General features: G+C 50.2%; 1 protein-coding gene across 6 annotated transcripts in view; it reads right to left on the reverse strand.

The window, feature by feature from the left end:
* Window positions 1-27,985, reverse strand: part of RALGDS (ral guanine nucleotide dissociation stimulator) — a 553,913-nt gene that overhangs the window by 78,997 nt on the left and 446,931 nt on the right. For 2 of the 6 annotated variants that reach the window (XM_069609324.1, XM_069609323.1), the window contains exon 1: window positions 10,405-10,982. The exons of the other annotated variants lie outside the window; for them this stretch is intronic. In XM_069609324.1, the coding sequence (XP_069465425.1) occupies window positions 10,405-10,587 (183 nt within the window). In that variant the 5' untranslated portion in view covers window positions 10,588-10,982. Of the gene's footprint in view, window positions 1-10,404; window positions 10,983-27,985 lie in introns of those variants that run through there. 6 annotated transcript variants of the gene reach the window in all.

A 27,985-nucleotide genomic window follows, 5' to 3' on the forward strand; every position in this document is an offset into this window, starting at 1 on the left:
ATTCATGAATTTAACTGGTTGATATTTTCTATTGCAAATTTGATGTATTTTTCATTGGTATTGACTATGTTTATGAATTTCTCTTTTTTATGTAAAAAAAATTGAAAAAGTTGATATAAATTCAGCTATATTCAATAATAAATAAAAAAAAAAAATTAAATGCTTATTGAATGTCAAGTCCAGAAAACAACCAAACACAAATAAGTAGTTTCCAGTATGTCATACACGTGCATGTATTGCAGTGTTTAAAACACGACTTCCAGTTGGATCCTGATACGTATTCTTAAGCTTGCCAACGCCATTTTGATTTTTCAGTCGCACCAGTCATTCGCTCCCGACATTTCAAGACTGGGATGCTTTTGGGTGCCACATGCTGGGGCTTAGGTGCTTTGGGGTCTCCCTCATTGCGGCGCCATTTTAGGAACGAGAGTGGATTCCTTTCGGATTTACAGGCGCGAGTTGGGTGGGTTCCAAGTTCCTCCTGAGGGGGCTGGAGTGTATCAAGTAACGTAGGAAGGCTTTTCTTGGCAGGCAGTGGGGCCTGGACACACGACCCAGCTGCTGAACTCTGTGCTCCGCAGAATGGAGCCAATAACACCGCCCCGTTTCCCCCCTCCCGGTCTAATTATTTCCGCCCTTCTCTTGGGGGCCTACAATTAAGAGGCGGGCCTTCCCGCACACAGGAGGGACAGTCAGCGGCCGGGAAGGGGCAGAAGGGGGTCAGATCCGGGGCCTGGCAGGGAAAGGGCCAGGAGAGAGCATAGCTCTCAACCATTTGTGTTGCAAATGCGAGTGAAATCACCCGATTTTGTTTTTGGCGGGTGAGACGCCCATTGGAATGTATGGGCGTGCAGGAGGCTTGGCGGGTGAGTCAGCTCTTTACAAGGCGGGTGACACCCGCCAAAAGCGTGAGAGTTGAGAGCTATGGAGAGAGTGCTCGGGCAGAGGTCCCCTGGGGCGAAACCCCAGACTCTAGAAGGGACATCTCAGACTTGGAGAAACAAAACCCAAGGCGTGGCCTGACATTATAGAACGCACCAGAGGAGTCCGGCCAGGGGTGGGGGCGACATCTTTCTCAGCAGCAAGTTCAGATAAATGAGGGGGGGGGGGAAGGGCAACCCTTAATCCACTTTAGAGAGCTGCAATTCACTGAATACAAGGGGGAAAAAAACACAACAACAAAAACAGGATCCCATTTCGGCGCCCTGGCCTACAGCTGGCGAGGCCACCCGGAAACTGGAATCACGCATGTGCTCACTGGACAAAGTGAGATGGCGGCAAAGCCATGCTGGGCACACATGCATTCTAATAAGCCTTCGGGAAGGTTCCACACTTGGCAGAGGAGACTGGGTATAAGAGGGGGGGGGGGAGCAGGGCATGACAGCAACTTTGCAAAATTGTGGTCTCGTGCCAACACTTATATATGGCGAGTAGTGGGGGGGGGGATAAGGAAATAACAGGACAGTCTGCAGAACCCCTTGCCTGGCAGAAAAGAATTCAAATACAAACCTCTGGACTGTGACCTTTAACACTGCAAGGGGAGCACTTTTATAAGTTGATCCTGCAACACCAACAAAAACAAAAGTACGTGGATGGATGGGGGGGGGGGTGAAAGTGGTGGAAACCAGGACTAGGACTCCAGCAGACCTGGTGACACAATGTAATAAAGCCTCAAATACCAAGGCGTGTAGGAAGCGGTCACTATCGCGGGATAACGGCCCGAAGTGGCAACAACATTTTGGAGTTGTGGTGGTGAATGAAAAAAAAATAAACAAAGTAAAAATTGACAAAACCATCATAAAAACATATTTGAATCCCAATGTTTATCCTGTAATATTTAAGCAGAAGGTGGAGAAATGTGGGAAGAGAGGCCCGATTGCCTGCCACCCCGAGTCTTCGTGCAGGATAGGGGTGGGGGAAAAGCAGGGACATGGGGGCGAGTTGCCTAGTTATGGTTGCCCTGCCTGCTTTTGAAGCCGCAGTTTCTGGAAGGACGTCACCCTCAGTAGCTATGCGCCATAATCTGAATGGCACAAGGACACGCAGCTGGTAAGGCTGGAGACCATTTACAGCCTGTGGGAGTAGAAACCAGAGAGCGGGGGGGGGGTAATATTGGGGTGCCCGTCCGTCAAAAACCCACCATCTAATTTGAATGGCTGTCGGCAAGCAGAGGCCTCGCTGGGGAGGGAGGGGTGGGTGGTCGAGATCTGGAGGGGCCATAGCCCTGGGTCTTTTGGTTGTATCCCCGGATAGAAGCTCAGGGGCTAGTCCCGACAGTCCTGACATTAGCGCAGCCCCGAATCTTTTCCAGACCTTGCAACACCTTTGGTGGTAAGTAGTTTGTTCTTGTGACAATGCGTTGCAAATATAGTAATCGAGTGTGTGTACAAATATTTTTTAAAAAAGACAGAATGCTGGTCCAAACCAATCGGTGACTTTTGTCAATGGCTTGGTATTCTTGCTTCACGTGCAACTTGCTTGCTGCAATGCGTACAATGAAAATGATACAATGATTTCGTTGAACCAATCATCAAAAAAATCCTTTGGCCACCCGGAGACACTACTAAGAGTCCTGGAGCCACTAAAGAGCTTATATTTAGAACATTTTGAATTGTGAGTATTTCCAGCATTTCCTGCCTACCTGAAACTTGAGGAGAACCATCTCCGGTTCCGGAAGCACCTCAAAACCTTCCTCTTTGCCTCCGCTTTCTCTCCCTCTCTCCCCTGCTAAACTTCTGAAACTGCAACTGGGCCACTAACCGTTCTCGGTCCTTGGCCCAGCCACTCTCCCCTGCACTGCCTCCATGGCAACCCCTGCACTACAGGACTGTGTCTGTATCCCTACAGCCCCCCCTTCCGAGCACTGGTCTGCACTTACTTCGCACTTGCCACCAGCTGGCCCTTGTTATTTATCCTGTATGCTAATAACCCTGTACTGCACTCTCCCCTCTCCCTTTCCCCCTTGCACTTTTCCCTTTCCCTCTACCCTTGCACTTGCGCGATCTGAATGACACCTGGCCTAGTAGGATTGTCTGTCTCCCCTTATTCCCCCCCCCCCGCCTTGTCGCGCCTTGAAAGACTTGTGTATAGGCGCGTTACAAATGCCAGATCATATCATACCAAACAAGATATAAAGCGAACAATGTGTCCGCGTGATAACCAACCAATATGAATAACAGGCCCCCCACTACCCCCCCCCCCCCACCCAAATGAGAGCTGCCTTAAATGAAACTATATTGAATAACTGGGTCAGTAACCAAGATGAAAACAGCAGAATATATTGGAGGTGGTCACTGGTGAAAAATAAAAATAAAAAACCATCAAAAGCATTGATGAGAAGGAACTCCAGTAGATTAAACAAGCTAATCATTTCTGGTGCTACAGAGCAGATACATTTACAATAAATGTTGTACCATGCATTATTTATTTCGATATTTATAAAATCGCAGCAAATCGATATTTTTAAATCGCAGCAAACACCAGGCCCTTTTTTTAATATAGAAATGAACAAAAAAGATGCAGAAAAAAATTCAAGAGGTAGATGGTCTCAGTTATAAGCATTCAATAATTAACCGTTTCTAATTTCCTTTAGACGTGGATTACCACCGAAACAATGTTGTTTAGAAGAATCCAATCATTCGGCCCTGAGAAAGGGCCTGGGGTGCGAAACACCCGTTGACCACCATTTGAGTGATGGCTCGAAATGAAAAGGCCCGAATGGTGCCGCAAGTGAGCTGTAAATATAGAAGCCAGCTGACCAAAAAACACAAGGGGGAGCACTTCCAGCTAGAATGCGAGGTCTTCGATGTAGACAAAATTCCAACACGCTGTTGGGGGCGGGGATAAGAACGCAGAAGGAACACGTGAGCCAGGAAAGCAGGGCTGTGCTATTCCAATTAGTCAAGTGCTTGTGTACCCAACAGATGGGCTTCTTCGAGATTGGGTACGAGGCCAGTTCCAGGGCAAATTTCCAGACAATTTGCAGAAAAGGGGCAACTTCAGAGACAGTTCTAAAAGAAAAGAACGCGGTGAGTGGGGCAAGGGGGGGGGGGGGGTTCACCAGGCCAGAGTGCTTGGTATATTACACACCAGTCTAAGAAGTGTGATCACACCTCTTCATATGGCAACAAGCGGTGGGCATTTCGCGGGACTGCTGTTAGAGGGCACCCCTCAACTCCTCCCTCGTATTCTTGGATCCCATCACGGTCAAGAGTGCACCTCACCCGTAAAGCCAAGGGTGAGGCGAATTATTTCAGTGACGTCACGCCAGAACCGCTTCACTTTGTCACTGGTCCATAGCATTAGAGCTGGTGCTTCTGGAATGTTCTCCATGCAATGGCGCTAGCACTTTCCACTTTGGGAGCGGTGGAGTGCGAGGCAGAGGGAAGTCAGTCGAGGGCACCCACCGTGAGATGGGCACCAAGCCTGGGTTGGGGGCTGTGCGCCAATCCCCCCACGTAGTGGCCTAGAACATCCCAGTCTGTGCCCAGGCCTCTCCCTCGAGGAGCTAGGCACGTGGAGTGCTGCATTCTCGGCGGGCTGGGCACGTTGCGGTCACCACAGCTGACAGGGGCCAGCACAGTACTCTGAATCCCCGCCATCGGCAGCTGTCCTGGGCGGGGTGGGAGGAGGGCACCGCCCTGCCAGCCCAACGGAGCAGGTCTAGAGCAGGCCACATCAGAAGCCAGCCAAGGCCCACACACTGCAGCCATTCCAGCAATGATGCCCACAGACATGCCAGTGCGATGCCACAGCATCAAGGCTCCGAGGAGGCCACATCACAAGCCAGCCAAGGCCCACACACTGCAGCCATTCCAGCAATGATGCCCACAGACCTGCCAGTGCGATGCCACAGCATCAAGGTTCTGGGCAAGAACCCCTCACCACAGGCTTCGAAACAGAGGGGAGGTGGGGGCTATGTAGCCCCTGCTTCTAGCATGGTAGAGCCTGGTGAGCTTGAAACCAACAGCTACCGGCAGGCACTTCTGGCTCCTAGGCTAACTGGGGTCTTCCAAACATGTAAATGTGACATTAACTTTGGGGATATTAATTTAAAAAAAGAGAATTAGAACACAGCTAAACACAATGGTTCATACAAACTGGACAAACAGTTAAAGGAGCATTTCTGGCAGCTCTTGGTTCCCCTGTGGACGATGCCAACACCAAGGAGCCGACTTTGGCTCCTACTTATCGAATCTCAATTTCAAACTCTGCCACCATGACGCACCTGTATGGCTTGCCCATGCAGCCATGGTGTCTGCATACCCCACACGATGACCAAGCAACTTCACAACCCCACCCCATAACCCAGAGAACCTCCCAACACTAGGGCTGGCCAGCAACGTCACCACCCCATAACCCAGAGAACCTCCCAACACTAGGGCTGGCCAGCAACGTCACCACCCCATAACCCAGAGAACCTCCCAAAACTAGGGCTGGCCAGCAACTTCACCACCCCATAACCCAGAGAACCTCCCAACACCAGGGCTGGCCAGCAACGTCACCACCCCATAACCCAGAGAACCTCCCAACACTAGGGCTGGCCAGCAACGTCACCACCCCATAACCCAGAGAACCTCCCAACACCAGGGCTGGCCAGCAACTTCACCACCCCATAACCCAGAGAACCTCCCAACACCAGGGCTGGCCAGCAACGTCACCACCCCATAACCCAGAGAACCTCCCAACACCAGGGCTGGCCAGCAACTTCACCACCCCATAACCCAGAGAACCTGCCAACCCCTTAACCCAGAGAACCTCCCAACACTAGGGCTGGCCAGCAACTTCACCCCATGAAGCAGAGTTTTCTGTACCCAGGCTGGCAAGCGACCGCAACCCAGGACCCCACAAAACCCAAGACCTCACACCACAACAGAGAAACTCTCCTTCGCCACCACCAACTCACCAATGAATCAGAGCTTCCCTGTCCCAAGGTTGGCAAACAATGGGCCAGACTAGTCATGTACCAAGACTGCCAAGCCCCCCACCCCTGCCACCATGTCCCAGAGGTTAGGCTAGCAAATGAACCACCCCACGAGTAACCCTGTACCAAGCCTGGCAAACAGCCTCACCCCCATGGCCTAGAACACTCCTGTGCCAAGGCTGGCTCACAGTTGCCTGTCATCCAGAGTACCCATGCACCAGGGCACCCAGAACCCCCAACACCAGGAGGGGCACACCATACAGAAACCATACTCAATAGTACGAAGACTCCCCTCCCGCCCCCACCCCCCCACCCCCGACCACTGAATACCAGGGCTACCCAACCACCTCACACCCGATTCCATGACCGAGGGCTGCCACTACCACCCTCAGTGGTCCGGGCAAAACAAATCAACGTGATCCCAGGGCAGGGGCACCACTGATCCGCCACCCCCACCCCCGCCCCCGCAATGCTGCGATGCCATGAACCAGAACAACCCTCACATAAAAGCAGGCAGCCTTACCTCCATGCCAAGTACCCCCACACCACAGCCTCAGGGGTACACTGCACCCTACACACAACTGAACACGGCCCAAGCTCAGAGACCCCACAAACTGTTCCACCAGTGCTCCCTCCAGCAGGGCACTAAAGCAGAGCTCGCACAGACTTCTGCCATGGCATCCTGAAACGAGAACACCAGTGTCTAAGGACTGGAAGCCATGCCCATCTGCCAAAGCACCTCAACTCCTAACCAGCAGCAGGCTGCCTGGGTATCTTTGAACTGGCTCTTCATGCAGCTCTACCAATGCACCTCAACCCAGGCCTGCAGAGTGTTTCAGTATGTCAGCCCTGGACCCCCTGCGGGCACCCCCATCATGACCTCCCATTCCCGACTCATTGCCATCTACCCCAGTACCTCCTGCAGCTCTGCCAGTGCACCTCAGTTCTGACCACAATGTCCATGAACATGGCACATTTTTAACTACGAGGGCCAAGGGCTCTATTCAAGTGTTGGGTGATCCGACCCCTCCCAAGTCAAGGGCCCTATTCCAGACCGCCCAAGCCATGTCCCACAGAGCACAACGTGCTTTCGGGACACCGGACGGGCAGAGCAGGAACTAGAGGGGGCCGCAGAAACACAGACAAAACCCATTATCGATCGGGGAGGCGCCGCTGTGCACAACATCTCCAGGCAGCAACCACAGTGTAGACAGAGCGGAGACCAGGGACCTGTGAAATGGCAAGTTAACCGAGATAGACCCCCAAGTTCATGGGGTGCGCCTGGGTATAAACGACACCCCGTAGTGGGAGGGGTGTACGCCCATGCCCAGCGACGGAGTCCCGCCATGAGGCGTAATTTCTAATCGCAGCATGACAACCTGACCACATTGTATGATCCTGTGCAAATCGGTCCCCCGCCCATGTATTCTGGAAGTGGGCTCCGGAAAACTAGGCGCTGCCCACATAGCTGGACCATAACACCAAGTCCACATAGTCGGGGGGGGGGGGCGACGTTTGTTTGCCCACTGTATGGAGAAGAAGCAGGGAGAGAAGGGGTGGGGGGCTGGAGGCACACACAGATAATGAACATACCTTTGCTCCCTCCCAGGTGAGAGGTCAAACATAGGTCGTGGGGGCGAGCCGATAGGCCCATCAAGAAGTGGAGACATAGCTATGTTGCTAGACGCTGCTATCGTATCACAGGTGAAAGGTCATAGCTAGTGGGGGCGAGCTGCACACACAACTCTGATGCTAGACGGTGCTATCACATCACAGGTGAAAGTTCATAGGTAGTGGGGGCGAGCTGCACACACAGCTCTGATGCTAGACGGTGCTATCACATCACAGGTGAAAGTTCGTGGGGGGGTGAGAAAGTCAGTGACACTGCGTAGGGGGGTGGGGGGCAGAGTTCAAACGGAGGTCTCGAGCGAGCTTTTCTCATCTCTGTCTCTTTAGCTCAAGGCCCCACGAAGTTACTAGAGGCGAGGCCAGTCCTCCCTTTGACACTCTGCTTTCTAAAGAGCAGAGCGAAGGTGAACACCCCCAAAACTACCCACCTCTCCAGGGCAGAGACCACTGGTCGCAGCTGCCACCCTGCCAGAAAAAACAAACACAGACCTCGGCCCACAGAAGGTATTGTAGCGCTTCTGCGCCTCCCCCCACCAATGGTTAGACCTACAGTCCGCGGGTTACGCATCGCCGGTGAAATAGAGAAGGGGCACGGACGTTTACAGTGGGGCGATAGAGGGGGCGCCTAATAGATTTCACACCCACAACACTGGCACGCAGTTAGACAGACCGACAAGAAAGCGCCTCGAGGCCACACTGGAGGCGGTTCTCCGTATAACCCATTAACATGGGGAAAATCCAGGCTGCCGTCCCTTACATAAGACGTAGCGTGTTCACGTCATGAGTGATCTTGTCAAATCATGGGCAGGCGTTAATCAGGGCCGCGATTGGTTGAGCGCAGGTCGGCCTGGAAGCAGACAGACAGTGCCTTATTTTACTAAAGGGATTGGTCACAGGTGCAAACACCAGCCAGCCATGACACGCCCAGCAGGGGCTCTGCAGCTTAGACCCCCCCCCCCCCCCAGCACACTCCCCATCCTCTTGATTTGTCCCCAGGGGAGGAATTGGGCCGGAACAAGAGGGGTTTAAGTTCCAGCACAGTATTCTGTATATGGAAGAGACACCCGCGTCAAAGCGGACCCTACGAGCATGACCAGCAGTCAAGGGCTCTAGTAAATTATGTGCGAAGCACTGAATGAATGAATCCCGTATGGCGCAGCACTTCCAGGCGCTATAAGCCAAATCATAAATATGTTAATTATATATCGCATTTGCCGAAATACTGTACACACAACATCTACACAGAACTATTATTATCCAATCGAAGTTGATACTTATTTATAGACCATAACAGGATGAAAGGCTGAGTTGGCTTTGCCAGTATTCAAACCTACGTCCTGCAGACGGTATACAGGTCTGGACAGCAAGCGCTGAACGCACTGGGCTACCTTTACCGGCCATGACCATGTTACCAAATACAGGGCTCAACTCTGGCTAGATCCGATTATAGAAAGTTTATTATTTCTATATATTGAAAAAGCTCCGACAAGTCCTAAAAGCACTAAAAAGCTGGCATAGCTCAGCAAGTTAAGCGACTGTTGCGGAGAATGGACCTGTAGGCCAACGGTGAAATCCAAGCAAGGCTACTCAGCCCTTTACCCTTGTATTTATTTTAAAGGCAGGGATGTCAATTTCAATCAAAAAAGACGTTGAACAATAAACACGTTCCCCCCAAAAGGCCGCCTGTGCAATAATAGCGCAAAGGCGGGACCGAGAGGCGAGCCAGGTTACGAGCGTGTAAACAAGTGGGACACAACAGAACAACACAAACAAACACAAATAAATGATTAAGCATCACTGACGGGAGGTGGAGGCATGGAACCACAGCAGCCAAACTCATTTACAGGGAATCCGTCCCTCCTCAACAGGAACTCCCCCTCACAATATCCTCGGAAGGATAGCCTTGAAATTGAATGCCATGGCTGCACCCCTTGGCTGCTCCCCCCCTTAGTTATTTCCAAACGCTACAGTAAATCTCTGCCTCCCACGCCCCCCTGTGTCCCCCATCTTCTAGGTGTGAAAGGTTCGGCGGCTGCGAGCCCTACACAAAACCTCACACACAGCCCCACAAACAGACATACGAATCTCACTCTGGCAGCACGGGGGGGGGGGGGGGCGAGGGGGTGCAGCATCTTCGCATGCGGTCTGCGGTGCAGGGGAAAGCATCACACATGGTTCCCATTACAGCGCCCCCCCTCTCCCACACCAACCCGACTTTGCTTACATACCGACTCACCCACCCAAAGAGCCCTCCCCGCCCCCTACTTCAGCCAGAAAAATAAACTGTTGAGTTGAGCCTGCTGCACACATCTGGCTGTGCTCAGCCTTTCACCTTCTGAGACGGATGAAATAAGGACGCAGCGCGCTCTGTACGTGATTAGGAAATGGCATTTCTTAACTAAACACTGAACCATATACCTATAGGGCACCAAAACATAAAAACACACACTTTGATCTGGGGCGATGGGGTGTTTTTGTTGGCAGCGATAATGAGGAGAGGAGAGCCCCCTCCCTAGGTAAATTAATACATTAAAATGAGTATTCCGTTTTATACCCCAGACACAACCTCTTATGTTTTAAGGTATTTTAAACTAAACACGAATAAGCTGGTGTCCCCGGTGAGAATGCCCAGACCCACCGTTACAGGGCACAATATAGAGGGCTGGGGGGGCAGGGGGGGCTTTTTAGCCAACCACAGAAGGAACAGGACTGCGCAGAAAACCACCAGGCAGGCGCCCTGAACCCCACCAGGCAACATCAGTGGCGTTCGGGTTCCCCACCACACACTATCCTGGGGGGGGGGGGCGCTGTAGGTTTCGTGCCGCTGTAGGTTTCGTGGGGTGGCCACTTACCTCCAGGGAGGGCAGGTCCGGGTCCAGCTGCGTGAAACTGCTCAGCACCACGGGGCCCCCCGCGTCCACCTCCAGCCGCACCCCGTCCCACAGGCTCCTCATCCGGCGCGTGCCCTCGAACATCTTCCGGGGGCTGCCCTGGGGGTCATGGCAGAGCCGGGTGGGGGGCGTGTAGTGCACCATGGACGGGCCTGGGCATCCTCACCCGGGCAGCGCCATCGGGTTCCCCTCTGCCGGTCCAGGGGCTGCGAGGTGGCGGGGGCTAACGAGGGTCCTCGGCAACGAAGACCCCACCCCACAAGCGCAGGAAAGCGGCGCGGCGGAGAAAGACGTCCAGGGGCAACAGATCCGGGCGCAATCGGCAGATTCCAGGGGGTCCCCCGGCCGCAGCCTTCCAAGATGCAGAGGGGTGCAGCAGGCAGGAATTGCAGCAGCAGGTTTGAGGGGTGGCCGAGTCGGTGGGGTTACAGAAAGGCGTGCAGCAGTGGGTCGGTGCAGCAGTCCCGGGAGTCAGCAGCAGCAGCGCCAGCCTCCTCTCCCCGCAGCTCGCTCGGCTCTGCCAGCCCCAGCTCCGGGCTCCCCATTCACTGGGGCCGGTCCCGCCCCCACAGGCCTCTGATGTCACCAGTGTTGACAGTGGAGGAGAGATGGATCCCGTCTGGGAGAGAGTAGCGGAGACACGCAAAACGCGGCCTGGAGCTACCCAGGCTACGACTTGGAGCCGATAAAAAAAATAAAAAAGACCCGCAGGCTCCCAAAACAAACCGACTGCACAGAGTGCAGCTCTGCCAGACACGCCTGGAAAGCACCAGAACACGGCTGAGCTGCACCCGAAACACACAAGGGGTTCCTGGAGCATGCATCCAACTCTGGGGACCCAGAAACCACATTCCGGTGCAGTGGCAGATTTAAGGCAAAGGGGCCCGTGGGCAGAAATGACAGAGGGCCCGGGTGGGCGGGTCATGGGACAAATCCTAATTTTTTTAAGTTGTGTTTTAAAAAATTTTTTTGTTGTGTTTAGGGGTCTGACTCCAGCTAGAGACAGCTGGGCCCCTCGCCAGGTTTTGCTGTCAATGGTCGTAATATTGATAGATCGCGCAGGAGGCTAACGTTGGAAATGATAGGGTTCAAGGCAATGGGCAATAACATGGGCAATGGGGGGGCATTACAGGGGGTGCTATCGCGGGGTGATTCCTACAGCAGCAGGACCCTTGTGTGCATTTCCCCGTGCTCTTACTCCCCACACCTGAAATGTCACTCAACATCACAGACTTAAAGGAGTTCACCTTTTAATCTCAAACTATAACAGGGGTTACCTTTTTTGTGGGTGCTGCTTGTGCCTCCATCCCACCACCCCATGTCTCCTCAAGCTCCACAGCGCCCTCTACAGGGCAGTGAATGGGATTGGAGAGGAAAGAAGCGCAGGATAGTGAGGGAGAAGAGTAGAGAAGGGGCGGGTGACATGAACACTGATGGGGCAGGAGAGTGGGGAAGGAAGGAGGGCAGAAACGGGAGGGAGAGATAGAGAGTGGGGGACGGCAGTAGACTGAATGGAGCCAGGTCAGGGTAAAAGGGTGAATGGGTACAGAGAATGAACAAAGGCAGGAGAATAGGACAATAGTGAACGAGGGACAAGAGTGAGGGGTAATACCGGGTAAAGAGGATTAAAGGGAGGGGAAATAGCGAGCAGGGGTTCAGGGGTGTAAGGAGAATGGGGAATAATGGAGGTCTAAAGAGTCGGGGAGAAATGAAGAGGGAGGGCAGGAGAAAGGGAGAGAAGGGAGGCAAGTGAGTGAGGAAAGGGTAGTGGAGGGGCAGCAATGTAAAGGCACCTGGTGTGACGTGGGTAAACGAGGGAGGGAAACATTGAGTGAAGCAAGGCAGGCAAGTATGCGAATAGCAGCAAAATGAGGTCGAGAGCAGGATCCTTATAACACACAACCTTTGGCAGAAATGGAGGAAGGAAAGGCGAGAGGAGGATTAAGGGAATGAGGCAAGAACAGAGGATGACATGGTATTAACAAAGAGCAGGAAGGAGTGGGATATTGGAGAGGAAATTGCTAGTAAGGAAAAAAGGAGGACAAAAAGACTGCTGTATGGGAGAAAAGGAAGCAGGAGGGAACGGAATAAAAAGGGAGCATATTTGTGATGCGAGGTGGGCAGGTGCTTGCCCTAGCAGCCCACCTATACGCAGTCACAGCTCCAATAGATACATGAAACCAGTAAACAATTAAAATGTAGCCTCTTAGATAAGTGGCTGCACGCTCCACCAACACCCCGTTTCGGCTTTGTGTCAACCTCATTTCAATAAACCGATCAGAGGCTGATGATCCAGACACAGGGGAGTCTGGGAAAGGACTATTGTCCCTTGAAAGGTGTGATTGGTGGATGGTAATAAGTGGGAGGGGCGTATAACGCTGCATGCTGTGTAAAATAATGGCTAAAGCAGATTACCTTATATTGAATTCTCCTTCACTGTGAATACCTTTATTAAAACCAAATGATGTTGTTTTTAGGACCACCTTCCTTTGCAGGCTGCTACTGCAATCGTGTATTCAGGGTGGTGAAAAAAAGCTATGCATGTCTTTTGGCTTGACCCAGTTCTATGAAAATGTGATTAGTGTACTTTTCAAGGCATTGATAGATCAACAAATTATTTTGTTTTTGGAAACCCAAACCTTCAAAAATATTTATATGACCTATCACTGGGAAGATATATAGTCAGGTGCTTAAATCACAGCCTAAGTGCAAATACTGATTTCACCACTTTAACAAAATGTGTGATCCAGGCTAAAATGATTTAATCTCACTTTGCTTGATCAGCTGATATTGGGTGTCGCTAGAATTGATTTAGTTTGCAATTTTTGCTATGAAGAAAAACCTTCATGGTTTACTAAACGATATAGTTGTTGCATATTAATAATTGTGAATATTTATAAATTGCACTGCACATTATTCCCTTGGCTTAGACGTGAAAACTTCTTATAATGTCTTTACCAATGGTGTCCAAGTGTACTGGAGACTGATGTCACTGCTTGCAATGTTATTGACTGTGATGTCGCTTCTGATCATGTCAATCCATATTGTGCACATTAGGGTTCTGCATATCTTTTGCTGGCCAAGTCCAGAAGACCAATTAGAACATCTCGGTGGCTGGTATGCCTAACATCCACAGTGTTGTGAATTTGTTGTGCTGTGTATGTGTTCAAGAGCCTCAGGGAGTGAGGGCCCACACAGCTGCCCCTATTTTGGCAGTCTTACTACACAGCAACATATTTCTTTCATGGCATACATGTGCACTTTGCCTTGTGTGCACTTTACAGGCTGTCCTTTTCTGGCTGCTCTCCCCTTAACACAGTGGTATTCAAAGATGTTCATACCGAGCCTCCCCCCTCCCTAGTAAAAAAAAATGTTACTGAGCCCACCCTTACCAGGCGTTGGTCCCCCTTGGGGGGTCCAAAGGATGTCCAGAGGGGCCCAGGCTCTTTAAAACATAAGCAGATTTTCTACTGCTTATGTTTCTATTAAAAACAGTCACCTTGATCCGTTTTTATATTAAAAACATTCATCTTAATCCTTTCTTAAAGCGTCTTTCCCCCCCCCCCCAAGACATCCTTCCGGCCCCCTAGTTTGAAGACCACTGCCTTGACTGAAGACTTTGAATGTGCGCTAGGCAGCAGGTTACAGACTGCCTTTGATGGCATCCAGCAGTGCTTACACCTCTTTGCCTTTTACTCTGGTTTCACTTGCGTTAGCACCGTGCTGACAGAGCAATTACTAACTTTCCAGTGGCAGTTTAGTGTTTCAGCTCCCCTCTGGCTGCTTGCCCCGTGAGATTACAGGGCATTGCTTTGTAACCACTCTTATTTAAGCAACTCAAGGGTGCCACAGACTGTGTCCACCCCTCCTAACTGCAGGCAAGGGGGGGCTCAGTCATATTGAAATGGGTCCCCACAAGCACTGGCAAATGTTTAGCCAGACCCTGTGAATGAGCCTAAAGCTGCTCTTTGTTATTCCACTGTCTGACTGCCAGCAAAGAGGGAGGCAGGCTTGTGTTGATGCAAAGGTGTTGGACCAGGGAATGGCAGGCCTCGTCGGCTTTTGTCTGTCATCCGAGTGATAAATCTGCCTCCGTTCTGGGGACAGGCGCAAAAAGTAAGGCCTGCATCCCCCAAATGCAGGGCCCGGGAGCGCAACTTATTCCCAGCCTTTGGCTCTTCGAAGCTTTGTACCCCAACTCGCACTAGCATTAGCTAGCATAGCCAAAGGGGGAGTCTCTGCCTGTGAGGTCCCACTTGCCTCAACCGCTAGGGAGGGTGTTGCAGAGCAGGATCGCCTCCCTAGCCTCACGGGGGGGGGCTTCCCCCTGGGGAGAAGAGACAAAGTCCCTTGATTCGTCACAGTAATCATAGAAAGACCCATCACCCCCACTGTGTAATCATAGAAAGACCCCCCATGGTGTCTCCATAGAAAGATCCCCTGACCCCCACAGTGTCTTCATAGAGCGGACCCCTGTGAGGAATCTGAGGGCTGTGAGGAACCTGAGGGCATCCTTACTTCTTTTCCCCCGTGAATCCCCGTTTCAGGTGGCCAGGGAAAGGCCATCGCTTTTGGATTCCGCCCCTGTGAGTGGATATGTGAGGGAGAGTCACCTGGGTGGAGAGAACTTGGGGGAGTGGGCAGAGGACGTCCTTAGTTGAGCGATGGTATCCCCATTTCCCATTTCACAAAGAACTCTCTAATCCCTCAAGCCTTTGTAGGCTACTGTCAGCCCTTTCCATTTTCTCCCCTCCAAAATGTCCCTCAGAAACATCACGTCAACAATGGGACGAAGAAGAAGCCAACTAGGATGACATATCCTCATTTGGGTGAGATAAGCATATATCAGCCTTATATTGTTAATGCAGACACATATCAGTCAAGTACCAAGACGAGGAGGAAACAACACAGAGTTATGCACACTTCCTTTAATTCAGACAGTCCCAAACACCACTCTGGTACTGAGCCGATGAAGAGGGTTATGGAGGATTTCGTATGGAACAACCAGGCATGTCCAGCTAATGGGTTTTGCCATAGCCAGGCAATTGGACTGGAGGACCCACACCGGCGGTCATTTAACAATCCCAATAGGTATAAAAATGCTAGTTGCACGAAACGGAAGAGAACCGAGGCAGGGGCGGGAGCATGAGCTGGAGGTGAAGGCACAGGAGCCGGGCCGGGCAGGAAAGAGGAACATCGAGGCCAAGGCTGGCTGCAAGAGGGTCTGGAAGTTCTGCTGCCCTGATTGTCGGGTGCATGAAGCAGGAACTGCAGGGTGCCGTTTCACTCCAACCACCGCAAGTCACCAGGAGAGCGAGCGGTGCACTCTGTGGTCTCCATGAGTGAGAGCGGAGCTGTCGGGAAGCCGGAAAGCAGAGCAGGGAGTGGAACGAAAACAAAGGGAGCTGCTGTATACAGGGAATCACTGATACTGGGGCGCTCCGGGAACGAGAAACAATGGCTTTTGAATATCGAATGAACAGAAAATTGTCCGAAGCACTTTTGAATGGCGGAACAAGGGCTTTTGAATATCCAACTGACAGAAAGTTGATAGAAGTACTTTTGAAGGCTAAAACAAGTACTTTTGAATATTGAATGAATTGAAATACATTGTAAACACCTTTGAATGCTGCACAGAGCAAAAGCAAGTTATGTGCACTTGTGAACGGAGTGAAAGCAAGGTGGTGCACGTAGCAGATACAATTCAATTAATTGTTGAAACTACAAGTATTGGCAAAGCCAAGAGAATACCAAGAAGGGTATGTGAGAAGAAACAAAGTATGATCCAAATTGAAGAGAGTTCAAGTAGCTGCAGGTTAAGAGGAAACCTGCATGGGCAAGAGGCAGAAGAGTGCAGAAAGTGTTACCAAGTGCATGGTGGCCAACTAAGCCATGGTGAAGTGTTAAAAGAGTGTGACACTGATGAAAGAGACACGCTTCACTGTTAAAGGAAAGCAGTGGACAATTTTTGATGAAAAGCAGACAAGAAGGGTTTATCGGTTGTGTGCCTTGTGATGAGTGGACCATGTGCCTGACAACTGCACCTAGACCGAGTGGCCCCTTTATGGAAAAAGTTAACAAAAGTATCCATAAAGAAGCTTGTGTTTTGCAACAAGATCTATGCGATTTTGAGGTCACGAACCAGATCTACCTTTGTGAACCGGTGAAAAGTAATGATGTCAGAAGAGCAGGCAAGCGTCCAAAGGAATTGTGTTGTTCTGGAAAGCTGGAAGATTGGAACCCCTGGGGAAGGGAACCCCGATACCTTGTGAACTGTTCTGAACTTGGGGAGGGGGGAGCTGATCATAAGCCAAGAGCTGAAAGAAGCTCTGGACTTTCTTTTGAACACTATTCATTTGATGCTGGCATCCCTACACATTGTATGCAGTTAGTTGTGAGGGCAAGTATAGGTTTTGGATACAGACCTCCATTTACTTTGGACTTCCTGACACAGACTATCCCTAGTTTTCGTTAGATAGGGAAATCCTACCTTAGTAGGGCAAGTTAGGCCTTACTCCCTCCTGATTTTTAAGATAATAAAGCTGTTGAGATCCAATTTTGAATCTGTTGTCTGTGTCTACTTCATGATGCCTCCACAGGGCGTCCTCACTTCTTTCTTCAAAATATCCTCCCCCATGTGACCAGGGAAAGGACGTCCCTTTTGTATCCTAACCCTGGGGGTGGATATGCAAGGGAGAATGGCATGGGAGGCCAAGACTTCCCAAGTGGGGATGAGGCACCCTTGATTGAGTCACGGTAGCCCCCATTTCCCTTTCTTCAGGAATCAAATCTCCCCCAGGCATTTATGGGATATTTCCAACCCCTTCCCCATTGTATACCACTCTGGTACTAAGACGAGGAGGAGACCACATAGGAACTTGCATTCACCCTTTATTAACTCAGACATACACAAACACCACTCTGGTACTGGGACGAGGGGGAATGCGGACTACTAATACCATTGTGAAATCAATGTGAATGGCCTGCACCTGAAGCCAAACGGGAGGAATAAAGGGCCCGCTCATGTGAGGCTAGTGAGGAGATCAAGATCGCCTGTGGAGCGCTTGCAGACGGAGAAGTCGGAGGTGAAGGCAGGGAGACTAGTACCCGAAGTGCTGAGGTGCTGCAGAGCCGTTGCAGTGGAAGGAGATTGTGCCTGGCATTGTCGGAATGTTTGCGTTGGCAGGGCCAGGCTGCTGACCTCCTGGAATCAAGAGGACTCCCTCTCCGGTAACCACAGGTGTCAGAGTCCCTGGAGGAGGGGTTTGCCGACCCGGGAACAGAAGCAGCTACGAAAGGCCGACCGCAGCGGAGAAGGGCACACGAAGACAACGTACCCAGTGAGTGAAGTGAGGCTGAATGACTCTGGGACGCTGCGGTGCGAGCCGCGTTGTGAAGGAAGGTTGGATCTCTCGCAAGTGAGCAAGAGGTAATGGGATTGCCGGACAGAATGTAAAACACAGATGTTTGATGACAACCATAAGGTGAAAGCCTGATGAACCGAGTGGTTTGTGAACAGCAAACTGTATGGAAATTGAGAAGGCAGCGGAAAGGAAGGAAAGCAGCAAACTTTATATTGAATAAGAATCCCGTGAGCAAGGTGCATAATCCTAGCAGGAGATTGAACTGGGAATCTGCAGTTACATTGTTTTGATGTGAATGAATGAAGTTTTCAATACCAAACCAAAGGAGAGCAATAACGAGTGAATGCCACATGAATGGGAAGTAAAGAAAGGCGTTCCTTGAATTATGGAAACTAAAGCAAGCAAGCACCGGTAATTAATATAAAGAACTGTGAATTATAGAAGCTGAGAAACACAGGCATTGGCAAGAGCCCTGAGGAAGAGAGAAACTGTACAAGTTTAAAGTTGAAACGGTGGCCAACCTATGAGAAGGTTGATAATCCAGAAAATGAAAAGTGGCAAAAAAGTGTTGACCAGGAATATAAATCCAATAGCACTGTTGAGCTGAAGCAGTGGTGGTGTAACTGTGGAAAAGAAGCCTATCCGGTGGGTCGGGTGCGTGACCTGTAATGGTCGGACTGTCAACTGCGCCCAGGCCGACTACACCTCACTAAAGAGAAGCCACTTGACTCATCTATAAGTTTATGGTTGAATATCAAGAGAAACTGGTACAGTGTGAGACCCAAGAGTTGAACTTTACAATATTGATAAAAGAGCCAAAAAGCCTGAAAGCTGGGAAGACTCCCGGGGAATTGCGTTGTTGTGAAAACAGTGAGAAACTTGAAAGCATGGGCAAGGGAGCCCTCTGGTCGTTGAAAGTCAGCAATTTGGATTCCTGGGGAACGGAGAACCCCTTTCCAATCAAGAGCGGAGCTGGAAGAACTTTTGTTTGAACTGTTTTTCATTTGATGCTGACATCCCTACACAGTTTGAATATATACATGTGAGGGCAAGTATAGGTTTTGGATGCAGCCGACCATTTGCTTTGGACTTCCTGACACAGACTATCCTTAGTTTCAGTAACTTAGGGAAATCCCCCCCCCCCACTTCGCATAGGGCAAGATGGGCCTTAGCCCAACCGCTTTGTGATTTTAAATAAAGGGTTTTAGCTCAAACATTCCTCAGTTGTCTGTGTCTACTTCTGATGCCTCCCCCCCCACAGTGTAATCATAGAAATTCCCCTCACAGCGTAATCATAGCAAGGCCCCTCGCCCCCATGGTGTAATCCTAGAAGCTTCCCCCACCCCCACAGTATAAATAGAGTTACTGCCCCATCACCTCCTATTGACTAAAAGTGGGGGGTGGGGGGCTACAGCAGTTTGCGTGTCTTCACACTCGGTCGTCCCCTGTACAACCCACCCTTGAGGCAGCGTAACCCCCCCTCCTATCCAACCCTGGGCACGAGACGTGCCCTGGTGGGGAGCCCTCAAGTGTTGCCATGATAGACATGAGTAGGCCATCGATTCCTTGAGACTCGTTGCATTCTGGGGCTTGAAGTTGTGCACTTCCCTTTTTAAATTCCGAACTAAAAGGTCCAGAATGCAACAAAAAGCAGCATGGCTCCTCGCATAGAGGGAAACGCGACGGTTCCGTGGGCATTGCGTGCCGTCCTCGCTTTATTACGCATTGTCATGATTTATGAGGCCAGGGGAGGTCGGATGTCGTAGTTCACAGGGAGCAAGCAGTCCAGGTGTTGCAGCTCCGTTCCTCTGCCCCTCACCCAGGTCCCTCGGCATTTGTTGACTGTTCGTGGCGCCTCTTGTCTGGGGTCGGGGGAAGGGTGTTTGTGTCTGTGGGGTACCCAGGCCATGTGGGCCAGCTTTCTTTGCCCCTGTCTCTCAGGCGGATTTATGGCGGTTTCGGGCAGTTTTGTTACCCCGCCGTCCTCTTTGTTCAAGGCATTAGTTTTAGAGTTTCGCTCTCTTTTGTAGCCCGTGAAGCTGCTTACTTTGTTTTTTGGTAAACCAATGACCAGGGCCTTACACATGTGCCCCGCTGCTGCACAGCAGAGTTTGCACGCTCTGCAGCACCGGACACAATCAGGTCCCTGCAACGGGCTCCCCGTGCACTCCCAGCATGGACTGGGAGTGCAGCTATTGGACATTGGGGGAGGGGCTCAGAGGCTCTGACACTACACACACCACTGAATGTGTCCAGACTAGACCCGCTTTATGCGGTGCTTCTTCTTGGCATCTGAAAGGGTCTTTTCACTTTTTCAACTCAGGACTACGAGTCCCAGAATGCAAAGCACATGCTAAAATGGGTGCATCTTATGTATATAGTATAAATCGCGTGTACTGTGTGACCAACACTTAACGTAAACTGTCCTTTTATAATCCCGCACTCCTCGGTCGAAAACGTAGATTGTTGTCTGTGAGGCTATGCAGCCGCTTCAACCCGTTTCACAGCAGTGCATTGTGGGAGGTTTGGGAAACCGGAAATACTCTAGATCATTGATATGTAAAGATATATTTACACTTGCCCGCATTCCTTCTCGCCATAAATCTCAAAGGTGTACAGGCTTGTAAACGCACATGTGACATTAAAGGGGTTTTAGCTTTGGCCTAGGGGTCTACCCCCCATAAGAAGCTATTTCACAAAATCAGTGACCTGTTATGTCAACAATGGAGCCTCGGCGCTCACGGGGGAGCACCTTTCAGGGTGTTGTAATATGTACAATAAATCAAAACCTTTAACAAGCGCAAAAGTGTACTTGGCTATTAACTACAGGGCTTGCCTATATGGAATATTAGATGCACTTTAAAGACACCATAAATGTCCGGGGGAGGGGAGCTCTCGGAAGGCCACAGCTTGCAGCTTCCAGTTACGTGTTCCCTCTTTCCTCCCTCAGGGCCCACACGTCTCTTCTGTGCACCTTGGGGCCGTCCTGAGTTGCCAGGTGTGTGTAGGACTGAATGAAGAAGCAGAACAATGTGTGCTTTACTGCAATGTTCGGTACATAAGCGTGACCTCAGTCATCGCGTCAAAGGAGTTTCGCACTCCGCACTTCATCAGGGTACTAAACCAACTCGGAACCGGATTAATCTTGTGCGTAATATCAACAGCTATGGCGCTGCCAACTGAGGTCCGGACCAGTGATAACCAGGCTTTTTACCATAGCTCGCTGTTCGTGTTGTAAACACCATTTGCTATGTGAGATTTGATGTCACCAGTGCTCTTGCCGGTGACTTTGGTGATGCCTCAGAAACAGACTAAGGCTGCAAGATCAGGAGACGTAGAAGAATAGTTCTGTGTGCAGAGCCGACAATGCGTCAAGGTTGGCCCAGAATAAAGGATGCTATGTCAAGGAATAAGCACAGAGCACAAAAGGGAGTGACATGGATAAGCTTTGAATTTGGGACATTCTCATAGATTGAAGAAGAACACACCTGCAAGGGCCAGCTGCTGGTCAATTAAAAGTGTACAATTCATATGAGATGGAGTGAGCAAGTCTCCAGAGGCCAAGAGGAGCAAGTGGATCCAGCATAATTAAATCAAATAGCAGAAAATAGACGGTCGAAATGGACACATTTGTGGTCTGCCAACACGTGATTTCGGAGGCGCGAACAAAGGCTATTCATTAAGCTTCAGACAAAGATAGTGGTGTGCTTACACTCCCCTGAATGCTCCAGGACAGTGAGCGGGCTACAAGGTCAAATTTAAAAGGAAGACTTTGGCTTATGGCCTAACGATTAAAGGTGAAGGATTAATTAGGAAAATGGGGAGTAGTCTGATGGGAACCTAAGTTTCGTTTCGCTTACGTGCTGCTGAAAGGGTTGAAAGTCCAAAGTTGGGATAGTATGCCAACCAATCAGTGGGTTTGAGGGACAACCTCGCATACAATGTTGCATAGACCGGTCCACTGACAGTTTGTCCATTATAATCTCGGGAGGATAGCAAAGGGGCAACATGCTCGCCTTGGAAGCAATACGACACAGAGCAACACAGGTTCGATCCCCCGGTACGCACTTAGAAACCTCTGGGTATTAAGCGCGTTATAAATAACCTATCATATCATATCATAATCAGTACTATATGTATTTAGAGGTAGTTCAAGGCGTGCCCTACAGATAAGGGGCAGCCAATGATGCACTAATCCTTATATATTCTATAAGTAGATATGATCCCTTTACCAATCCTTCCCCGTGATAGGTTTTGTATTTTTGCCGCGTAGTAGGACCTCATAGATGATGCATATTGGGGTATAAAGACCTCTGTGTAATCAAGCTGCTCTGTGAGTGTGCGAGCATCAGTCCGATGTTTGTCAGGTCTCCCTACTTTATGAACTGAGAATAAAGTTGTGTATTGCCATAATCTTTGAGTCTGTCTGGTTATTTGGTCTGTGATCTCTATTTGTAATATCTAGCACAAAAGATGCTTCAAGTTGCTAGAGCACACGTGACACGTTTGTTTGTTTGCAGGAGTTGGTGTCATGTGCTTTAGGCCGTGGTCATTATGGAGAATGATGCCACATGTGGCCAGCGCCATTTTTTCTTCCAACATGGCGCCGCCCAAGACCATGAGAGAGTGTTCTATGCGCTCTAGTTGTTTCCTAGCAGTACCCGAACGCTGCTCCTGCTTCCGGCAGCATGGCATAAGCAATGCCGACAGGCACTGCACCTTGCATGTCAATGCTCTGTAATCTAATGTGCGCTCAGTCAGTCATTTCCAATATTTTGGGCCCTTTTTCCTCATGGCTTCCATTATTTTTCGTTCTGCTATTCCTTCCAGCCTTATTTATTCCTTCCTGTTTTGGAGCTCCTGGTTTCCTCCTGTCTGCCTACTTGGGTTGTCCTTTTGTTGTTTCATTGGAACCCTTCTATTATTTATTTTTTGAAGTTACTGTACTCCTCTCTGAAGTCCCATTTGAGAATTCAGTTTCTTCCATTACATTGACTACTGAGAAGTGCAGAACTCCTGCTTCTGGCTAAACTTTACGTCCAACAGGGTTTTTTGTTCCACCCCTCTTGGGGAGGTTATTTTTCCCTGTTATTTTGGCTTTCCACTCCGGAGGTCACCCAGCCCGGGGAAGATATCTTTCAGGCAGGGTGGCGTCCGGAGAGTCACGCCGCAAAAGAAGCCTCAGGTGAGCCTTCCCCTTGAATCTGGCAGTTTGAGACACCCGCACACCACAAAACTTGAGAAGATGGATCCCGTGCAGGACCTGTTAAGAGGCCTACAGGAACTAAGCACCGAGGTGCAAAACCTAAAGGCAGAGAACATGGCACTGCGCCAGATGGTTCTGGCCAGAGAAGTCCTTGCCGAGGAAAATCTGGCATTGTAATGTAATTGTCCCGGGAGGATACCTCAGAGGCAATGTGCTCACCTTGGAAGCAACACGACAAGAAGCAACACAGGTTCGATCCCCGGGTCTGCGCTTAGAAACCTCTGGGTATTTAAGCGCGTTATAAATATGCAACTAAGACAAAAAAAAACACAATTAGGCAACTAAAATAAACAATTCCTGTAACAGTGCCTCGATGCCCGCGGGCTGTGTGAGCGCTTTAAAAAGGCAAAATAAATAAATTATGTAATGGGTTATTTATAACGCGCTTAATACCCAAAGGTTTCTAAGCGCAGACCCGGGGATCAAACCTGTGTTGCTCTGTGCCGTCTTGCTTCCAAGACGAACGCGTTGCCCCTGAGCTATCCTTACAGCTTTAGAGAAATATGTCGGTTCTCCACAGAAACATTGTCCAATTTTGGAGTCCTGTCTGATTCACTTTACTTTCTAACCACATTTCTTTATGCCTGAAAGAGCTAAAGTGGGCTTTATTGTTTCTCATTTGTATGGCAATGCACTAACCGGGGCAACACCTCTGGTTACAGCTGGAGACCTTTTACTGGATGACTATGCAGCCTTCCTCGGATACTTTAGAGCCATGTTTAAGCGCCCTGTCATGGTCTATACGGCTCAGGAGCAACTACTAGATTTTCAGCCGGGATTACAAGATATGCTAACCTATGTCACTAGGTTTAAACAACTAGCAAAAGAAGCTGACTGGTCTCCTGATGCCTGCTGCACACTATTCAAGTGCGTTCTCAATGAGGAAATAAAGGACGGGTTAGCCACGGAAGCTCAACCTGACACTTTCCAGGCTCTTCTCAACTTATCTATGCAAATTGATATTCGTATTCAAGAAAGGAAGGCAGAAAAGAGACGACGTCGCAGTCCCTCCCAAAGACCTGCTTTGAATATTCCATCTCCCAGCTCTGGAACTACAGCTTCGGCTGAACCGGAACCTATGCACCTGGGATCACTTTGTAGCCCTTTGACCCCGGAAGAGAGAGCTCACAGAGTTGAGCAGGGTCTTTCTTTATATTGCGACCTCTCCTAACCATATGGTAAGGAACTGTCCAATTGGCCCTATGCCCGCCCGGGCTCGGGACTCACCAGCTCCCATTCCTAAAAGGAGCTCAGGATCACAAGAGCAACTGCAGCACCACCTCTTCCCTACTCAATGAACCCCCACCGAAGACTGCTTTAGAGGTTTTGCAGGTCATCCTGAGGGAGCAGAAGTTGGAACCCATTACAGTTCAAGCATTAGTGGATTGTGGAGCAATGGGTCTCATTTTAGACTGTGCTCGGGCAGAACACGTCAGGATTCCCTGCGACAACAAGTCTCAGATTAAAACAGTGGAAGGGATTGGTGGTAGACCTCTGTCCTCATCACTGAGCAAACCAATCCAGTTACTCTACTGACCAATCATCATAAAGAAGTGATTTGTTTTGACATCATAAAAGCTGCCCACTATCTAGTGGTTCTAGGCATGCCCTGGCTACACAAACACAATCCGTTTATAAACTGGGCAGCTGGGACCCCTATTCTTGGTTCAGAGTTTTGTAGGAATCACTGCCTTCAAGATCAAAATGAAGTCCAGAACAACCAGACTGTGTCTCTTTCTTATGTCAAACAGGTACTGACGGAAGACCAGGACTTTGATGAGTTTTTGGACCCACTTCCATCTCATCGCCCCGATGATTGCGGCATAGATACCTTGCCTAATGCCATCATAGCTTCTGGCAGAATGTTTATTCTTTCCACACCTGAAAAGACTGCATTAGGTGAATACCTTGACTCTAATCGAAAAAATGGCTTGCTTCGACCCTCCAAGTCTCCAGCAGGTGCATCTCTTTTTTTTGTACCAAAAACAGGAGTCCACAGAACTGCATCCCTGCCTCGATTACCAAGGATTAAACTAGGTAACAAGGAAAGACAAATAACCATTAATTGCAGACATTTTGGAGGTATTACAAGGTTCTGTACTGTTTACTAAATTGGAACTACGAGGGGCGTACCATCTCATACGAATAAGAGCCGGAGATGAGTGGAAAACGACATTTCGTACGGCCCTTCTGACTCTGAATACCTTTTAATGCTGTTTGCACTAATTAATGCACCCTCTGTTTTCCAGCAGTTTATGGACCGGGTCTTTTCGGACATGCTATTCCAACATGTCACTGTCATGTGTCAGATGACATACTGGAAGAACACCAAGAGCATGTCAGAAGTGTACTAAAGCGACTAGGGTATAACCACCTACTGGCCAAAGCTGAAAAGTGCCAATTTCGTTGTACCTCTAGTCAATATTTGGAGTTTGTAATCAGTCCATCTGGTATCACTATGGATCCCAGGAAGATCGCTGCAACCCCTGTTGAGTGGTTTATTTTTCCCTGTTATTTCGGCTTTCCACTCCGGGGGTCACCATGTCTGGGAAGATACCTTTCAGGCAGGGTGGCGTCCGGAGAGTCGCGCCCCTACCGGCATGCTACAAGATCCAAACAGCGGTCTCGCCAAGGATCATCGTCAAGCAAGTCCAGGCAAAAGAAGCCACAGGTGAGCCTTGCTCTTGAATCTCACAGTTGGTTCTTAAGAAGGTTGGTTATAAAGTGTTTTATAGTCCATCATGTTTGTGGCATGAAAATCGGTTTTCTGCGAACCGTGCCGTATAATAAAACGCAGGGGAGTTGCTAGGTCTGGAAAAGACCCGGGGCTAAGCTGATGTCAGTACTGTTGGGACTGGGGGCTAGCTAGTCTTTTGGCTGTAGCTCCTGAGATTCTATCCGGGGCTACAACCAAAAGATCAGGGGCTATAGCCCCCTTACCCCCCCCTAGCAACGCCCCTGATAAAACGTGTAGCACGCCTGGCACCAAAGCTTAGCTGTGAACATGTGATGTGCCCTCCCGTGCGGCTGCTTCTGAGGGCGCCTTTACTTAGGGAACGGGGGGGTGGGGGTTATGTAGGATCGTAAAATCATGCGCCGACCGTATGAAAGTTGATTGGGGGAGGGCAGAGGAAGATTATTTCTAAACATGTTTGAAGCCAGGAGTTCCCCTCTGAATCGCTGGGTCTTTCCCCCCGCCTGTTCCTGCTGTTGGGCCGTTCAGGTTCCTCTTTTTGTAGTTGCAGGAAAGCCCTCCGGCAGGCTGGCACGCTTCCACCGCTGGCTTTCCCTCTTCACCTGCTTGGGTTCACTGGTTCAAGCCTCCACGCCCACGCGGGGAATGATTAACTCTCCTGTCCTCCTTCAATTCATAGACATGAAACTGACTGATTTTATAAACTGACATCTGCACAGCAAATGGCTTCGGAAGGCACTCTCTAAAAGTGGACAACACCCACAGCCGCTCTGTTGCCAAAAGGACTGAATGAGGAATCGAAGTGGTTGTCTAGCAGGTTAAAAAAGACAGGCATCTTTTGTCTTCGAGCACCAGTGACGTGGAAGCAAAGAGGGAAGTGGCGGCTGCACCCGCAAATACTGAAAACTTCCTGAGTGCTGTAACATGGCACATGTAACAGGTGACCTGCATTGGCCTGGATTGAGTTACACTGGCAGAGCGCTGTGGGTCTCGGCACGGGGATGGCATTGGGTGCTGCAGGCCCCGAAGGGGGTGCGTGGAGACAGGGCTCTGGCTTTTGTGTGAGTCTTACTATTGGGGCTGTGCTCAGTAGAGAGGGTCTTTGGCAGAGCTATCTATGGGCGCCCACCCTGGAATGGTAGGTAGCGGGCTATGGATGCTGTTTCAGGCGTAACTGTGTACATTGGTCCTAGCACTGCAACAGCAGAAGGAGCTGCCGGGCAACGTTGAGGGGCATTAGCGGAGTCGTGGGGCAGTTGATAACTGTGCTAGGATAAAAGGGGCACTCAGGAATTAGTTGTACTGGCTGAGCCGCGTGGGCCCAGTACTTGAATGGTAGAGGGTGCTGCAACTCAGGATTGAGGTGCACCTTTAGAGCTGTATAGGGATAGCAGTGGCTTTGTGTCCTGGTTGAGGCTCACTGGCAGAGCTATTGTTTTGTATTTGGTTATATATATAGCGCTCTTTCCCCATTTGTATGGCCTCAATGCGCTTTATATGACTCGGAGCAGCCAGCCCAGGCCAGAGGGTTTCTCATTCCCAGTCCCGGGGTTTCTGCATGTTATGCTACGTCACAGTGCTTTACACAGCGCCCACTGCCATTTCCATGGTCTCCAGGCGCTCTCTAGCAGAAGGAGCAGCAGATGCCCCGCACTGCCATGCTGCATTCCCTCCCACCTTCTCGACTGTGCCACCTTCCCATTCTTTAGAGACTTGAAACGTGCTACATTCGTAACATAGCCCCCCAGGGGTTGCTGCTCCCTGCATCGAGGCAGAGGTACCCCCACAGACCTCCTGCTGGCAGCTTCTCCCTCTGACATAATACTATTAACGCGTTGCTTAAATATAATTCCCTCCAGGGCGTCACGATTACTCCGCATGTGCTGTAAAAATAGCATAACAACACAGCCGGGCCTGGGATGAGTGGGCAGGGCAGGCACTGGAGAGTCCCGGAATAGCTCTCCAGAAGTGCCTCGCTTCTAATCCCCTCTCGAGACTACATGTTCCCCGCTCCTTTCATATGCAAACGAGCGGAGCCTGGAGTGTGCCACCCAGACCCGCCGCCAGGGGCAGGATGGCATGTCTGCATAACGCCTGCTCTCCTCCGTGCATGCCATGCGCTGCAGCCTTCATCGCATGGCAGCCTCTTTCGGGGGGCAATTATAGGGCCCACAAAAGGGACTTACTGAAAGATGAACGTGCATAAGGGGGGGAGGG

The sequence above is a fragment of the Ambystoma mexicanum genome, chromosome 8, assembly GCF_040938575.1.
Source record: "Ambystoma mexicanum isolate Mex_15411 chromosome 8, UKY_AmexF1_1, whole genome shotgun sequence".
Taxonomy (NCBI): domain Eukaryota; kingdom Metazoa; phylum Chordata; class Amphibia; order Caudata; family Ambystomatidae; genus Ambystoma; species Ambystoma mexicanum.